The following is an 18,628-nucleotide window of genomic DNA, read 5'->3' on the forward strand; positions in this document are numbered from 1 at the left end:
GGCAATTTCCACAATCATTGAATGAGAAATATGGATCATATGGGGTAAAAGACTCTGTATTCGATCGCGAACTGGAGTATCTGCGCTACAAAGTATACTCACCTCAGTTGTGCCTGTATCTAACATTTGGTCATGGTGACTGAATTCACCAGCATCCTTCTTGCGGATGTTTTCAACAACAGTTTTTGTTATGGTTGCAACATCCAGACCTAGGGTAAGAGAGAACTGTGTAAGAGTGACCATGAATTCAAACACCACAAAATGCTCCAGCTGTTGCTCTTGTTCCTTACTACTAGTAATTTTTATCAGTCTGCTCACACTCACATTGTCAGAATAAATTATAAGCTTTTGAGATATGTGATTTATTGCAGGTATTTTAGAAGAACGATATTTGAGGTAACAGAAAATATCAAACATGGGAAAAAGAATAACAGAAGTACCAAATTTTTTGGTCTGTGCTGGGGATCAGCATGCAGTTATATTTGCTGAGACCACTGATTCCTACAATTCTGATGGCAAGACTATGATTTGACAGGAACATACCAGGAAAAGCTCAGAATAGTTCTTTCAGAGATTGTGAAGCAGAATGTATTATTTTTGAAACCTTCACCAAGTTTTTAAAATAAAATGACTAAAAAATGATTGCAGAAAAGTTAGACACTGAAGTCTGCAGTAAATCTATTTCTTTGTGACTTTCGAGTGGCACAGAAGCATTGTCAAACAATGGACAGTGTGCTGCTTCACTGTAATCCCTTTACTTTGATGTATAGGCTTGGAAGGAATTTTACAATTATTGCAAGCAACCCACCACAGCTAGGAAAGAGCACTATTAATAGGACAAAAACATTAAGATACTCATAACCTTCCTAAATCCATAAACAGGTACATATTTTAATTAGTTTTCTGAAATAATATGATCATGTCAAGCTCCAAAGTATGTATTTGATATATACCTACTTGAAGAAGTGATCAGCAAATAATTTTATTTAACAGAAAAATGAAGAGACACAGGAAGGAAATAACATCATCTTCATAGCTAGGCCTTGCATTAAAAACTACTGAAAGACAAAACAACCCAGGGTATAAAATGATAATTCAAATATTGGCATATCCCACCTGCATCTTTTGCTAATTCAAGGCAGTGGTGGCGCTGATCACTTTCAGTAACATCTTCGAGAAATAAAGCATACTGAGCAACAGCCAGCTCTGGGGGCAAGTGGCTAACATAGAATGCTATTAAATCCGTGTGCTTCTCAGATATCATGCGCTGCAGAGTAAGAAGCAAATATTTAAAAAAAACATACTATATTCCTCTGTGTAAACGTATAAGTATGTTACTTACATTTACTTACGTAAAAAAGATGTTTCATTTAAAAACATAAATGTGTAACAAATATTTATTTTGGTCTGATATAGTAAGATTCCACTCCTCAGCTTCTAAAGAAGGATCAATAAAACCGTCTCTTATTTAAGCACTGCAAACAGAAACTCTGCTTATTAGGCAAGCTTCCCATGCATCTCTTGATAAGAGAGCATTAACTGCATCATAGCTCTTTCTTTCTGTAACCGTAAGTCTCCTTTTCTTCCTCCTTTATGTCTAAATTACATCAGAGAAAGCAAACTATTTTTTAAGCTTACCTGAATGTATGTTTTCAGGATTTCAACAGAAACTTCCTCCTTATTGCAAACAAATACAAATTCAATTTTAAATCAGATAACACAGAAAAAACCAACCAAACACCACCACTACCACCCCCCCACAATCTTTACAGGCTACCATTTTTACACAGACACAAGGTTATTTGCTTATCCCCCCCACCTTCAGTAATCTACACATTCAAACAGGCTCAACTGGAAGAACTGTTTCTATTGGAGAGCGATTAAAAACAGTACACCTTGTGATTCAAAGATTTAGTGTTCCAAGGATTTTCTCTTTCAGCAACTGCATCATAAAGTTTTTGGTCTAACTGGAAAGCTATTTTAAAAATTGGTTTTGTATGAGGAACAGCTGAGGGAACTGGGGCTGTTCAGCCTAGAGGAAATGAGGCTGAGGGGAGACCTTATTGCTGTCTACGACTACCTGAAAGGAGGTTGTAGCATGGAGGGTGTTGGTGTCTTCTCCCAAGTAAGAAGAGATAGGACAAGAGGAAATGGCCTCAGGTTGCACCAGGGGAAGTTAATATTGGATATTGGGAAAAATTTATTCACGGGCAGGCTTGTTCGGCACTGGAACAGGCTGCCCAGGGAAGTGGTGGAGTCACCATCCCTGGAGGTGTTTAAAAGATATATAAATGCGGCACTTTGGGACATGGTTTAGTGGTGGATTTGGCAGTCCTAGGTTAGTAGTTGGACTCTATGATCTTAAAGGTCTTTTCCAACCAAAATGATTCTGCAATCAAATAATCAATATCACACAAGCTTGCACTACTGCCTCTTCCCTCTGAGGTCTGCTGAGGGTTGGATCAAGCAATCATTAATTCACCTACTCCAAAACTGTAGAAACAGTCATCAACTCACAATCTCACAATGGAATTTATGTAGGAAATTGCACCTTTTTTGTCCCCTCTGTTAAACATACGCTCATGACCAAGCAAAACAATTCTATGGTTCTATTTTATGTTCTACCGTACTTTTGTTTAAAGACCTACTCTATCAAATTTTCAGTCTTGGTAAAAAAATGTATGTGTATACACACACAAGTTCCCCTTAATTAGCTAAATGTTAACCGACTTCAAAATAAATTTCAACAAGGGAATGAAGCAGTGATTAGAGGCATGGAGAAACGTAATAACTCAGAGCTGTATTTAAATAATCTAATGCAAAACCAGATTTGTCTTTTGCCAAAACAGGTTACATTCAGGAACTCATTCGATATGTAAGTGCGAGCTTCTAATCCTTGTGATTGCCTCAGAAAAGACTAATTGAAGCCTATGCAAGCAATCTGTCTATTTAGCACAAACAGGCTAGGCAGCTAGTAGGCTACACTTAGTGCATATTTGGAGAAAATACTAAAGTTTCAGCTAGTACCAGTTACCTAAAGCAAACACGTTTATGAGTTTAGAGCAATAGGTACAATTTCAAGGACTGTGTATAAGATCAGGTTATATTCGAAGCATCTTTGCTGCTATGAATAAGCCTGACATTGAAGTTTGAGTCACGTCCTTCTCAATAAGGGGCTTCTGAGTAGATCCTCAAAAATAATTTTCAAGCTGAACTAGAGGTGAGGAGGATGCTCTTTTCTAATTTTCACTGTTGTACTTATGCTCCAAGATCAACAAATACACTATTTAAGCGTGCAGCTCCTCATCAGCCTGGTAATAATTTACCATCATTGCATGTAGTTGATATATTTACACGTAACCCTTTCTACCTGACAGACTAGCTATTGCTATGACACCAAATCAAATAGAAGCGAGCTCACCTTAGTCTGCAGACCCAAAGTGCGGAAAAACAGAATAAGATGCGTCATGAAACGAAGGAGGTGTCCTGGGAGCACACTTCTGTCTTTGGAAAGCCACCTGCTGAATTCTTCCATCAAGCCTATAGTCACAAAGGAAATGTCAATATTAGCCATATCGCAGGGAAAAAAACACCTAATAAATATTTCAAAATTATGCATTTATTTAACAAATATAATTTAGCCTCAAAAGCCCAACAAAACAGAACAGCAATAGTTTGGAAAGATTTAGTTGTTTGGCTTAAATATCTGCTGTAGGTATTTTGCAATTTCTCAGAAAACACTGTAGTCTCACACATATTCTGACATGTTTACATGATTTCAAAACTTCTTTGAAAACCACCTTGTACGTAAAACTGCAGAAAGTCCCTACAGTTCTTGACTAATGAAGTGGCTTAGCTTTTAGGTGGAGTTTACCTACTGTGTGCTTCTAAAATCCATTCACATATAAGTTCCTGGAAAGGTCACTAGAAATAATGTAGTCAGTTGACATTTAAAAATCACTTAGAGAGAAGCTCACCATCCACATCTCCCAGTATAATGAATTTCTGAATCACATGATAATGTTCTTGATTCTCCTCTATAACCCTCTGGGGACAGAAAAAGAGAGTTCAAACTTTGAGTAAAATCTTATAGCATAATGTATAAAGAAATCAAACTTATAAATAAAGCAAAAGTTCCTTTGGGAAAAAAAAAATCTATCCTATTTCAAAGGATATTCTGCACAAAAAGCAGGAGAAAAGGCACTTGGTATCTCAGTGTCAAATTACAAGAATATTGACAAACTGAAAGAAATAACCAGAATATAGATCTGTGGAGTTAATACTTTCATGGAAGACATCCAAGACCAAGGACTTTTTTCTCTAAAGAGGAGAATAAATAGCAATGTTACAGAGAAGAGATTCTGCAGTCACAGAAGAAACAACAATATGTTTAAATCCTTACACAAAGGGCCTAAAGAAACTTACTTGAGGAGGAAGAGATTTTGTTTTTTTTGTTAGAGGAGCTAATGCATGAAATACAATTCAAATGCACCTGTAAAGTTGCTCTATGGTGAGGGTTGCACTAGAAAGGCAAAGGCAGCTGGGTATATGTGGCTGACTGCACCAATCTGTAAGCTGTCTTTCAACATGTCTTTGTCTTAGCAATATAAGAAACACGTCTATTCCATCAAATAAAAATAAGTGTAGTTTCAATTTAATCTTTACAAAATTAACATATAAGTTATGTATTCCATCTTAAATTAAACAGGTATCCTGGGTGTTAAAAGTAACAAAGAAATACAGTCTAAGCACGTACGCTTTTAAATTTTGAAAGGCCCATTTTGGAATATGCACACAAACTTCCAATAAAAAAAAATGGCATGTAATCAATCTTTGCACATTTTATCAAAGTATTAAATAGTTGATTTAGTCTGTCTGCTTTGTATGTCTGACACCACTTGACAGTCAGCTGTTCCTGTATCACACCCAGCTAGTTTGGCAGATATGGGGCAAGACAGAACCTGTAACTTTTTCATCATTAAAAGGTGGCAGCATATAGAAAAATCTATTGGAATTGAGAAATTACACATCACAAAGGTAGAAAACCTGAAATAAATCAGTAACTGTGCATATTTGAGCATTTTGTTTAATAGTGGAGTAAAAGTACATTCTAGTGAATTGTTTAAAATGGTAAACAGTGAGGAGAAACATTGCAGTTAAGATGTACCTTTTTGTCTGTTGCCTGAAGTTCTTCAAAAACTTTTTCTGAAGTCCAGCTTCAAAGTAGGAGAGAAAAGGCAAAAAATGTTACCTTGAATATTCCAAATAGATCATACAAGATCCTTGGTTGAGTGCAGAAGCATAATTTTACCTAAAACTTACTTGGTTTCTAAATAATCCTTAGGGAGCTCTTCCATCTCCTCTGCAGTTATTACTGAGGTCCGTATTTCCTGCTCAACAAGAGTGTCCACCATGACCCTGAAATATGCCCAAACAGTATCTTCCCACGTATCGCAAACTGGAAGAAGCTACATATTAAAAAACAAGACAAAACAAACAAAAAAAAAAAAACAGAACAAAAATTATCTGAGATGGAGAACTATCAAAATCCGAACAAAGCAACTGTAATTTAGGATCATATTTCTGGGCACCAAAGCAGACTAATAATCATCTTAAACAACAGCCTTTCCCTCAAAGCAGGACACAAAAAATCGTTTTGCTGAATATTGCTCTAGTTCCCTGATTATCTTGTATCAAAGACAGCCAAAATAAATGGTCCTGTTCTCCTCCCAGAGGCAGCACCACTCTGACACCATTCCCTGTCTTGTGTACCGCCACGTCAGAAAAGGAATCCAGATGAAGACCATCCATGTTTCTGTCCCATCATTTCTCAGCAGAATCACTTTGCCTTACTGATTTATGTCAAAGCTGCACAAGTCTCAGTGCAGCAGCGAGCACTGGAAGGTAGGAGGAAGGGAGTGCTGCCCCTATGGTGATTTAAAGAACTTTATATCCAGTTCTCTGAATCACGCTAGGCTCTTTCAGCCAAGTGAAACCCTGGGACAAGTTCCAGAGAAAACATTGCATTTCATTAAACGCTTCTCTCTTACAGTAATTTAAAAACTACTGAAATTTAATTTCATTAAATGTCTTCTTGCTCTGTCACAAGAAGGTAAATATCTTCTGTTCTATAAGTTTGTATAATTTTGCAATGCCTTTTTTCATGTAAAAGAATTAATTTTAAATTCCAATGAATAAAAACTGAAAACAATCTTCATTCCCCCTCTTTTATTTTCTGAATTATCTTTACTACATCCTACAAAGATTGGGGGTGTGGGGCTCAAATCAAGCTCCTCAAATAGGAGCTTACCACCAAATACTAAAACAACAAGGAATCTTCTACAATAGCCTGCAATGTTCCTCATTGCTCTTAAAAATACTAAAAAAAAAAATCACTAGTTAGGAGTGGGAAATCACAAAAAACATCTGGAGGATTAAAACTAATAAAAACAGAGAAGTACTTAAAAGTGAGCCTCATACATAGTATAAAATGTACCAATAATGAAATTCAGGTACAGAATAATGTTTGGATGCTCCAACTCATCTACAAGAATGGTGACATCATATAAGTTCTTAAATAATACTAAACTAGAACTAAAACAACATTAGAACTGTTTGTACTGTAAGTTAGCATATACTAGGAAAAGTCTATCAAGGATATTTAATTAAGGCATGTCAAACCTATAAAGAACACGTCTACTGAAGCAGCAATATTTGCTACTGTCTACTGTCCTGTTTACTAGATCTTTAAAAGTACAATAACTACTAATTGCAGTATTTCTGATATCACTGTCACATATGAGAAAGAAAGTGCACAACTACCAAACACCATTTAACTAGGAGGTTTGACATACCTGTTTGAGGTTTCCACTGAGTGCTGCGTAGATTGCTCTCTCATATCTATTAAACTGCTCCTAAAATAAACAGAAAAAAATAGAACTTTTAATTAGAAAGCATATATGTTTTCTGGTCATCTTACATGTTGAGATTAATCCATCACAAAATGTTCTGTCTCACAGTTTACAAGAAGAGCTGGAAAAGCACAGGACATGTCAGGAGGCAAAATAAGAACAGCAAGTGACTTCCCCTTCACTGGTATCCCTGTGTAACTTATTTGAAAAATTTATATTGACCTGGAAAGATAGCAATGTTTTTCCTTTTCCATTCAAATACGTCAAGATGAAAGTATAAGTTAATGTAAGCAGTTTCAACCAAATAAAACAAATCAGGCATTTCCTAAACCGGAAAAAACTGGTTCTGTAGATTTCTCACTACAAGACGCAAATATGTTATTTCATAAGATCTCTTAGAAACATTAATTGCAAATCCTATAAGCAGTAAACATAAAGTGGATAGGTTTACTTACAATCATGCTACAGATTTCAGAAAAGTTCAAATTTCTATGCTATTATCAAGTACATCAGCATTATCTTACCTCTTCAGCCATACGCCAACAACTTATTTTCCAAATGCACCTGTATGGATTCCCTTGAACAGGCTCCAGCTCTTTTCCTATATGCAAAAGATAAAAAAATAAAAAGAAAAAGGTGCTATTAAAAGAAGAGAAACCAATAACAAGGTAAAGCCAATTTTCTGTTATTAACCCAATTTAAATCCCTTTGGAACTCTTCCCAAAGCACTTTGATGTGTTCAACTGGAGCAGAAGGTGGCTTTTCTGGAAGCTTCGTACACGCTTATCTTGTTTATAGTATTTGGAAAGCTTAGCTGCTATCTAACTTCGAAGAAAATAGTGGTTTTGACCATAGCATATCTACAATGTTTACATTTGGAAAACACAAGGAGAAAAGGAATTTTTATATCTTAAGGAATACAAACTTCTAAAAAATGTCACTGCTTCAGTGCTGGTATTCTGCATTCACTTGCACGAGGGCATGCACCACGGAATTAAAACCCATGTGACAGCAAGGCAGGTAGGTACACTCAAAACAAGGACAGAACATCGGTGAAACATTCAGACAAAAGTAACAAGGTTTGAAAAAGCAGGAAAGTGTTGCACCTTCCAGACCCAGATACACACACCACTTAGAAATGCTCTTAAATTCTTTGCTAAATCCTGCAATGTCCTGAATGTAAAGAGAAGCAAGGAACCCCAGAAACAAGAAAAAAGGTAATTTAACAATTTTCAAATATTTTAAAAGCATATTTTTCCTACATTTATATTTGTTGAACTGTAGTTCTGCTATACCTTTCTGAAGCTGGATACAGAGTCCAACTGGGTCTGTAAGAAACAACATGTTTGCTTGGTGGCACAAGTCAGATGTTGAGAAAATAGAGACTGAAATATTGTACAGACGTGGAGAAAATCTGTCCAGAACTCTGAGACATGATTTCCTAATTATTATGCTCAATTTTCAAAAAGAAAGTAACTTTAGCATGTTAAATGGATCCAGTGAACCTTTCAACTAAAATAATTTCATTAGTTTTCACATGTTCAACAGACAAGGTAACATATTTTAGATATAGAAAAGGCTCGTAAGGTAAAAAGAGCTATTTCTCTTTGTCACAGACAGTTAAAGAAAACACTCTCTGTCCTATTTTTACATCTGTCTCAAATGCCCTTCAAAGTAGATACCTCCATTTATGTTAGGATCATGATACAACTTCCATCCTTCCAAAGTTGCAGCTCTCCAGGCCTGACCACATCGTTTGCACAACCGCTGTGCCTGAAAAATAATGGATTTTCTCAGCAACACACTTCAAGGTAGGAAAACAACCAGCTCCTCCTTTAAGAATCTTAACATTAATAAAATAGGTAATTTGTATAGAGGTACTACTATGCAAAAAATAAGCACAAAAAATCTTAAATTCAAAATAACTGAAATATTTTGAAGCAAATAAAATGTCAGCTTTTTCCCACTAAACATTTTAGGTTTTCAGTCAGTATTTATGGCAATGAGAGAAATATGCTACAGTTTCATCTTTGCTTGCTTAAACAGCTGTTACGTATCCTTCTGAGAAGTTTAGTTTAAGGTGTCACTTTGTTGCTTAGATGTATGATCCATCTCTTCATGCAGTTATGTACTTTTCCAGCTGACTCAGCCTTCCAAACCTCTCATGCGCTTCTAAAAATAGCAATCTCACCTTTCCCATAATTATATTCTACAATCTATGCACTAGCACAAACAGGTTTAATTCAAAGCTATTTTGAATAGCATGGAAGGTAGAACAGAAACTGTGCAAAAAAAGCCTGCCTACAATTCTTCTAATCCTACACCCTGTAAAAAAAGTCAGCTAAAGATTACCTAATTAGTCTGACTGGTACTGTTCCAGAACAAAACAGTATGAACAGTGAGGGAAACTGCAATATGCAGTCTTAGTTTGTTTAGCCAAATTCTGTTGTTTTCACACTGGAAGGCTGCTGACATTCAGGCATTTTGGGAATGGGGACAAACAGTAAATTTAAAGAATAGACAAGCAAGTTGTTCTAGCTTACCTTCTGTGTATTACCTATTGTATAGTAAATAAACAGGGGTTCATTCTTAATTCAGAGTAAACTCAAAGTATTTTAACTCTTTCGGTAGTGAATAAGCCACTTCAGGCTTAGACAGTAGGGACACGACTGTAGCAACTGCAGAAGAACTGGTGGTACAAATTCATACTCATATTGCCCAGCAGTAACATGCTCATGTGCCCATAGTTTCAGAAAATGAACAGATGTGCACCATATTGGACCAGAATACTAGCAAGTAACCATATTGCTATGTCTAAGGCCTTGGGCACAAGAATCTCGAGTCCCTTTTTTTTGCCCCATTACTTGAAGGCTATCATATATACACAGAGCCTAGCGTAAGGGAATCAGTTTCCAGCTGAGGCCTTTAAACAACATCACAATACAAGTATTTACATGATTAAACCATGAAAGTCACTTCACAACTGGGAATCATTATTCAGAACAGCTTTAAGACTGCAATTGCCTGGATTTTACTCAACTAAGGATTAATACAAGGTACACATCATATATTCTCTAAGGTAGGGGAACAAGCAGACTTACAGTGAAAGGGCAAATGGAGGATAACAACATGCTTTCTAGATAAAGTCTATCAGAGTTTTCACTGCTGAAGACCCCTGCCAAACAATAAAGGTAAGAAAACTAAAGGTAGACAGCAAAAAAAGAAGTTATTTTAACTAATAACAGTAACCGCCATAAATTAGTAGGTTTCTTCTATGGCAGTATTAGCCTATGGAGTTTGTGCGCTGGTCCCCAGTTCTCAGTCCTGGGACACAGCTCCAAAATGTGCAGTTGCAACTGTTCATACAAAGTGATAAAAACGAGCCTGACTCTTCCTCATCTCCACTCAGATCACATACCCAAGGGAACATTAGAGGAGTAGAGCAAGAAAAGTGTGCTTAATTTAATACTATTTCTAATAAAAACACATATTAAACCGATATATATGTTCCACACTAATATATGGAGAAGGACACCTGCATGATAATCCACTGATTATTAGAGATGCAGTTAGAAATTCTTTGAAATATCCTGTGTGTTTGTCTGGCTGTATTTAGTATCAAGCCAGTAAATGAAAAAAATATTGTCAAACAACCAAAAAAACCCGAAGATACGTTTTTTCCTTAATATCTATTCTACACTCAAAATTACTTAACTAAAGGCAAGATTTTATTAAAATACTGATTTAGCAGTCCGTCATTGTCAGTATTGATAATATATTGGAAATTAAATAACTATAAGTCAAACAGACATTTAAGTACACAGCTTTCCATTAGCTTTAACAGTAAAATTTAAAATAAGTTACCCTAGTTAGCCAAGAAGATACTGTAACTTTCTGCAGCTTACCTCATCTGTCATTCCTGCTCTGATGAGAGTGAAGAGATATTTCAGTAACCGCGCATCATCTTCTCGATCCAAATCATCAAGTGGCAGTTTCTGTCTTATAGGGGCATCTGGATCCTGGAAGGCAAAAAGTCACCATCCATCCACACAATTCCTATATGCCTCTTCTGATTATTTCCTGCCCTGTTTTATAATTTGGAGTCATTTTTTCATGTTGGCACAACAATCTATACAACCCATGTAATACCTAGCATGATACTTCCCTGTTTTCCTCTCTCATTTCTTTTACACCTCTTCTGTCACCGTTCCTATCAGAAGGAGCTGTTGAAATTTCCTATTTACTCCAGCACCTTGTTTTTTGCCCCAAACTTCTCATCTTCCAGCTCTTCTCACTCACCCTCAAACATACTTTCCCCTTCTGCCTCTCTACCTACCAGACTTTTTCTTCCTCCACCTTCTGACCAAGAAGGCATTTCATAACAGCTGTACTCGCTTCTATTTAATCCAAACGATTTTTTCTCAAGCCAATCAATACCTCATTTCAGTCCCCAATTGAATTAATCTGCTAAGCTTCACTGTCACTGAGACAGTTCATTACCTCCTTCTGCTGGACAGTGCTTTCCTTGACTTCCTTCCTATTAGCTTTTACTATAGTAGCTCTCAAGGAATCTCATCAGGACTTGGTTTCATTTTGCTAGTTACTGTACAAAACCAGCACACCCTTATCTGCAAGGCCTTCCAGTTTTATAAGCTTTTCTGGTTAGAAACATGAGTTTGTTTCAGATGTAAAAAGTACTAATAAAGCCATTTACTTCACCAAATACTTGTGATGAGGGGTGGGGTTATGGAAGTGACTGCTGAAAGAAGTCCACATATCCCAAAAGGAACTCCAGAGGTGCCATGCCTCACAATTTTTGTACGAAATTTTTAGATAGTACAACTACTTTTGGATAGTACAACTATCTAAAAATTGGTGGAAGCCTGTGAAAATAGCATAAATGCTCTCTCCAACCTACTCTGAAACCAAAACTTCTTTTTAAATAATACTTACTAATTCTGTTACCAGAGCTCGAGAACTTCCGATGTATGTACTTAACTGTCGCTGCTTCAGGATATGTAATGTGTTCTCCCTGAAAGTAGTGAAACAGTCTTCAGAAAAATGAAAAATTTTTTTTCTAGCAAGCATCTTTTAATAAGACACAAATATTGAAAATTATTTTTTGTTACATGGAATATGGTTACAGAAGGGACACACTTGGTTTTGTTGGTTTGTCAATGGACTGCATTACTGTTGTAAAAATAGAACATTTCACAAGAGATACAATATTAGAATCAATTCACATATATTTATCTCAAAAGCATCATTTCAATCATTAATCTATTAAATATGAATAGATTTCTGCTTGAGCAAAATTTCCCATTAGCATTCATTCTAAAGCTAGTCTAGGACAGAAATTCAAGTTAGGATGAACACATGATTCCAAAAGCCTGTATTCACTGACAGGAGTATTCTAGGCATCTAGCATCAAAGATAGTCTTTGGTCTTTTCTGCCATAAAATCCATCACTGGTAATACAGACAACAATAATGGCTTCTGGTGAAGGGTCAATGACACGAAGTGATGACAAGAACTTAAAACAGGCAAAAATTAGAGCCAAAGAAGTGATCAGAGAAACACATAATAAAAATTGTTTCATCCAGTATAAATAACAGGCTGATCAGCAGCTGACCATCTCTTATGGTGCATTATTATGAAAAAAAATCAAATCTGCATCCAAGCTAAGATTAAATTAAATGGCTTTGATAGTTTTCCTTCCATCTTTGCCTCCCAAAAGCAGTAGCTGACTTTTGAGAAGATATACTTCAGCGAATGGGTAGGAAGCCTCAATTTTTACATCTAAGAATTTAAAGAAAAGAAGTAAATTAACTGAACAACTTTTAAAAATTCACTTATTTATAAGAGGGATTCTCTGTCTGTGCATCTTATACTTCATGGGAGCATGTATACAATCAAAGTCTGAACTCACCAATATACAGATTTTGCATAAAACTCAATATTATCGGAGAAGTCCCCAATTTCATCCTTGGCAATGCTCTCTAGCCAATCTACCACCAGCTGGAATAAAATTAAGCCATATTTTTAAAACAAACACATAACAAATAATATTTTAACCACCTTCCCCTCATCTCTAGATCTACTTACTAATTGTCTACATGGTAACCAAAGATGTATACACATCCTGAAGACTATTCCACTCTCATTTTAAGTATCCAGTATGAAGGTTCTTTAGGCACTTGATCTATATTTCTCACTAGATGCTGCAGTTACTACAGTGCTACTGAATAGTTTATTAATCACCAGTGACATGTAACAGATGCTCCAAATGTGAATAGCTCTCAGCCAGCCTCTCCAAGCCAGCCTGAGAAACATTTCTGATCTTTAGAGGCTAAGAAGCACTACTTTTACACATACAGAGAATAACTCACTTCAGTGAGTATATATATATTAAAAAAAAAAAAAAAGTATTAGAAAGAGCTTATAAAGTGCATAAAGCATTAGTGTTATAAACATTTAGGTGTCTGTTGAGCTATTTCCATTCTCATCTTAAAAACATTCCATCATACCTGGCTTTGGCGAACAAGTGAATCTTTCTGAAACAAGTTGTCTACAGTCGTCTTTTCACTAGCAGTTAAAACCTATTTAAGAAAAAGCTGATCATTGCCTCATAGAAAAATTGCCAGAAAACCACAAATACTAAACTGAGCACATACTAACTCATAAACTTTCTACAAGTTCAGTATGCTACCTCTTCTCTACTACTCTTTTAAGAGCAGACAACACTATACATGCGTTTTATTCGGATGATCTTTTATATCCACTCACATTAAAAACTGTAAAAATTAGGTTCAGAATATAATTCCCAAGCATATGAACACAAAGATTCTACATAGTAGAACCACTGATTCCACTGGCTTCACTCATATTATCCTAAGTCTGATTTATTACTGTACACAGAAAAATATTACATTTTCCAAGACCATATGCACACTTAACATGAACAAATAAAAAAGAACTCAAAACCCAAAAAACCCAACCCCAGAACCCTGATCTTTCTATCTGCTCTCCTGCATTAATTTAGTTTCATTAGACTTGCAACAAAGAGAACAGAAGATGCATTTTCCTAAGAAACACAGGTAAAAGGAGATTGGTTTTTGTCACAACAGTATTTAATTTAACAGTGACAACTTCGCAGTAGGAATCCTAGAGGAAGCTATTTTATGATTGAGAAAAGAGCAACTGTGATAATAAATTTTGCAAAGGCAGAGTCACTTTTGTCTTCATAAGCATATTCTGGCAGCAAAGGCCAGAATTACTGTATTGACATAGACAACTACAGCTGAAACAAGAATGCTAAAAAAATTGGATTTCTCTTGAGATAAATTGGAATCAGGATCGTGAAGGCTAGACAGCTTAAGACCACATGTTCTTCTGTTAGGCAAAGCAAAACTGCCTCTGACCTATGGGAACATTACCACTACTGATGCAACTTTTTAAACTAAATAAGTTAGTTATGTCTAGTGAATCTTCCAAGTGTATGTGGAATAATTCAGGAAATAAAACAAACTATAGTTTATAATATTTTTACACTAACATTTTCTCTTCACAACTGAATATTTAAATTTAGTTTTCACAATACATGAAATAATATATTTGTCATGATAAAAAGAAAATCAATCTCTTTTTTTTATTTTTACATTTTTTCATCTTTTAATTTTGAGTGGCTGCAATATTGGCACCGTAAAAATAAAATACAAGCAGTTAGCTTATCATATTGCTTAAAAAACCCAAAACCCAAGAGTCTAAGCTTACTGTGATATCAAATGCAGTTTCATCTTCCAGTGCAGACTGTATTCTGTCTCTAGAAATAAAAGTGCAAAAGGTTAATGATTAAAATAAAGCTGAGAAAATTCAGCAGAATGCATAATAAGTGAAAGCATTTAAATATACCTTTAGAAAAATGTTCTTTTAAAAAAATACTAGAAGTTGCAAAGGTAAAAAGAATATGCATGTTTACAACTTCCATTTCCGTAAATAGATAAGGCATATGTATCAGCACCTAGTTTCATAGGCAGATTGTTAAACGGTACTTAATCGCTTTACTACATATTTAGATACTCATAAAAAATACATCCAAGAAAGTAAGCTCAGTGCAACAACATAACGTGCTTTTCAGATGAATTACCTATAAAGCGAGGACAACAGTCTCCAAGTTACCATCTCCTGTTTGAGAAGCCACAAGACACTGGCAGTTTTTGAAAACTTTTGTTGTCCAGGTGTTGCCCGATAAACTATTTTCCCTAGTATATTCACCTGAGGTAAATAAATGGATACACAGTTAGTATTCCCCATCATTGTAGCTTTTTCCTAAGCCATTACAGCAATCTTTTCATTATCCTGAACGCTTTCAACAACAAGTTTGATTACCATCTCTTCAAAATATGTAGATGATACTCCACACCATAAATTCCCCTAACTTACTAATAATAATAATACTAACACAGCCTAGAGGCCATAAACCAAGAGAACAGCTTTGTTTTGCAAGGTACTGTACAAATCCAGGATAAAAATAACTTATGTTGATCAATTAAAAGGCACCAAAAGACTGTGAGGAAGCGAAGGCAACCACTGGAAAACAAACAAAACAAACATAAACCAAAACACTAAAATACCCAACTTTCTTCCACGTACATTAATATCTCCTTCTCTGGAGACATTCAAAACCCGCCTGGATGCCCTCCTGTGTAACCTCATTTAGGTGTTCCTGCTGTGGCAGGGGGACTGGACTACATAATCTTTTGAGGTCCCTTCCAATCTCTAACATCCTGTGATTCTGAGAAGGAAACTAAATGTGAACTTGATCGTTCTGTGAGATGGTGGAACTTCAGAGCTGAAATGGAAAAGTCAGTCTCTCACCAAATCAAGACAGACCACTCGTCTGCTTCCCACTTGGGCACATAATTGTGGGACACACCTCATTAAAGATTTCGGCATTGTCCAACTCAGCCCCAACAACAAATCTGCACAAAACAGGGCTAGCAACCCTCTACCAAAAATGTATTTTGTTAACAGACACAGGTATGAAGTCTCTTAAAAAATAATCTGCCCACCCCCCTCTGTTGTGATCAACACATATTGACAGAAGAATCACAATCTCTTCCTTTCAAATTGCCAATCAAATAACAACTGTCTAAAAGAAGAGACACCTTAGATATAACATTGAGTCCTCTACTGCCAGCTTGTTAGTAATGTAGCTGAAAGCTCCTAAAACATCATAATATAATGATTTTATTTACTTATACCCAAGAGAAATAAGTGCTTTTAAATCCAATTTATTATCATTAACAAAAAATCTATACATCTGCTCATGTTTATTGCCTCTTGACACTTGCAGTGGAATGGCATCCAGCTGACATTTTTAGCATTCAGCAAGCTACACAATGGCTATTCTTGTGCCAAAGTAGTGTATGAGAAGAGAGATGCTATTCAATGCCAGTGTTCAGTGACTCTTAAGACTGCAATCAGCTGGAAGATTTAAATTATCTATGTTAAGCATTGTGACTTCTCAGCTTAAAGAAAAATAGCTATAGTACTTAGGGAAGAGACTGTAAAACAGTTTAGGCCAACAACATCCTGGCTTGTATCAATAATGGTGTGGCCAGCAGAACTACAGAAGTGATTGTCCCACTGTACTCAGCGCTGGTGAGGCTGCACCTTGAATCCTGTGTTCAGTTTTGGGTTCCTCATCATAAGAGGGACATTGAAATACTAGAGAGAGTGCAGAGGAGGGTGATGAAGCTGGTGAAGGGCCTGGGGCAACAAAGTCTCATGAGGAGCAGCTGAGGGAACTGGTGCTGTTTAGCCTGGAGAAAAGGAGGCTGAGGGGAGACCTTATTACTGTCTACAACTACCTGAAAGGAGGTTGTAGCATGGAGGGGGTTGTCTCTTCTCTCAAGTAGCAAGTGATAGGACAAGAGGAAATGGTCTCAAGTTGTGCCAGGGGAGGTTGAGATCGGATATTAGGAAAAAATTCTTCACGGAAAGGGTTGTCAGACATTGGAACAGGCTGCCCGGGGAAGTGGTGGAGCCACCATCCCTGGGGGTGTTTAAAAGACACTTAGACAACATTCTTAGGGACACGGTTTAGTGCTAGAGTTAGGTTAGGTTATGGTTGGACTCAATTCTGAGGGTCTCTTCCAACTAAAATGATTCTATGATTCTATTCTAAAATAAATTAAAAAAACAAGCAAACTACTTACCTGGCTGCTACAAATACTTTCATACTCATCCACAAGATCGAAAATGGTAGTTGACGTATGTTTCAGGAAGGAATGCAGAAAATCTGAGTACATGCTCATAGTAGCTAGAACAGATTAAAGAACAAACAGACACATTAGTCAGACACAACTTGGTAAAAAAAGCCCCAATATGCTACAAAAAAAGCCCTTCTGATAAGAAGGCATCTTGTCTTTCATAAATCTAAATGAGGACAATGATGATACGAACTATTTATATCCCGTAAGTCAGAAGAACTTATCAGCTAAGACAGTAAGATACACAAAAGCTATGAGGTAAGTCAAATAATTCTAACTTTTGCTGTAAACCTGTCATCTGAGAAAGTTTTAACAACAAACTCATTTGTGTATCTCCACAAAATTAATCTAGTTTGTGTCCTACATCACCAAAGCATCCTATTTGTGCCATCAGGTTCCACAGAAGACACAAACTCTCAAAACACCAAAAACTGGAAGAGATTAACTTTCTGAACTTTTTAACACAGAAAAAAAACCCCAAAGCAACCATATATGGATATCCCACAAATACAAGATACAGTCAATTATTATGAAAACTTCATATTGTCTCACCAGCTTCCCCAGGATCATCCTCACGCAACAGTACAGCACTCATTGTGACATCTTCTGTCATATTGGACATGTCTAGATTTGCAAACATTCCTGTCTGCTGAGGCGACAATGCCATTGTCCAGCTACTTTCATCCAACTAAAATCATAATAACGACATAAGGAAAATAAATAGCAATCTCAGACTATTATAAGCCTAGCTCCAAGATTTTCATTCTCTATGAATCCTATAAACAGAGCAATTCTAAAAATTTATGGTGAAATAACTGCCATTAGGTAAGGTGCAACTATGCATTTAAGAAATGGCTCTGAAAAGATATAACCTGGAAAAAATAAATTCTGAATGTTTTTTTCAGGAAACGACTAAAGTGGAAGCTAATCTAATAAGATGACCTACTTCAGAACACTATCATTTTTCATATTAAAACAAATAATTACTCTAAACTTTCATCTCTATTTAGCATAAAGCATAATGTTGACTAGGTATTCTGCCATTCAAAGTAAAAAGAGACAGAATAACATTGACTAGGTTGTAAAGCAGCTGTCAAAAGTTAAACAAAATAGTTAAAATTTGGATCAGAAACATTTACCAGCCTTTCAACCTTTTTTGTGCATTGCCCCAAACCATTTGATCGAATGAAACAATATATTTTTAAAATAACAGCAAGTATCAGAAGATTAAAGGGGGAAATAAAGACATACCTGTATCTTTCTGGGGCTATTTCAGGGGAGGTATCTGATATTAGACATCAGAGCAGCAAAATGGCCAAAACAGAAGATAGACTGTACATATATTGCACTGCCAGAACAGTCTCCTATAGCTGTTTCCATGACAGCAATTCCTTTCTCAGCAGTAATTAATATTACACAGAGACGTACTACTGGTTGATTCTT

At 36.1% G+C, this 18,628-nt stretch overlaps 1 protein-coding gene across 2 annotated transcripts in view; it reads right to left on the reverse strand.

Moving 5' to 3' along the window:
• NUP107 (nucleoporin 107) overlaps positions 1-18,628 on the reverse strand; it is a 31,060-nt gene that overhangs the window by 4,157 nt on the left and 8,275 nt on the right. The window contains exons 5-23 of one of the 2 annotated variants that reach the window (XM_065859751.2): positions 17,738-17,873; positions 17,132-17,235; positions 15,058-15,185; positions 14,685-14,733; positions 13,439-13,510; positions 12,841-12,929; positions 11,865-11,943; positions 10,817-10,930; positions 8,594-8,684; positions 8,207-8,239; positions 7,436-7,512; positions 6,855-6,914; positions 5,323-5,468; positions 5,168-5,216; positions 3,978-4,047; positions 3,422-3,540; positions 1,639-1,677; positions 1,117-1,267; positions 103-209 (exon numbers count right to left, since the gene is read on the reverse strand). In XM_065859751.2, the coding sequence (XP_065715823.1) occupies positions 103-209; positions 1,117-1,267; positions 1,639-1,677; positions 3,422-3,540; positions 3,978-4,047; positions 5,168-5,216; positions 5,323-5,468; positions 6,855-6,914; positions 7,436-7,512; positions 8,207-8,239; positions 8,594-8,684; positions 10,817-10,930; positions 11,865-11,943; positions 12,841-12,929; positions 13,439-13,510; positions 14,685-14,733; positions 15,058-15,185; positions 17,132-17,235; positions 17,738-17,873 (1,713 nt within the window). The remainder of the gene's footprint in view (positions 1-102; positions 210-1,116; positions 1,268-1,638; positions 1,678-3,421; positions 3,541-3,977; positions 4,048-5,167; positions 5,217-5,322; positions 5,469-6,854; positions 6,915-7,435; positions 7,513-8,206; positions 8,240-8,593; positions 8,685-10,816; positions 10,931-11,864; positions 11,944-12,840; positions 12,930-13,438; positions 13,511-14,684; positions 14,734-15,057; positions 15,186-17,131; positions 17,236-17,737; positions 17,874-18,628) is intronic. The other variant, XM_065859759.2, reaches the window with a different exon arrangement.

The sequence above is a fragment of the Patagioenas fasciata genome, chromosome 1 (genome assembly GCF_037038585.1).
Source record: "Patagioenas fasciata isolate bPatFas1 chromosome 1, bPatFas1.hap1, whole genome shotgun sequence".
Classification (NCBI taxonomy): domain Eukaryota; kingdom Metazoa; phylum Chordata; class Aves; order Columbiformes; family Columbidae; genus Patagioenas; species Patagioenas fasciata.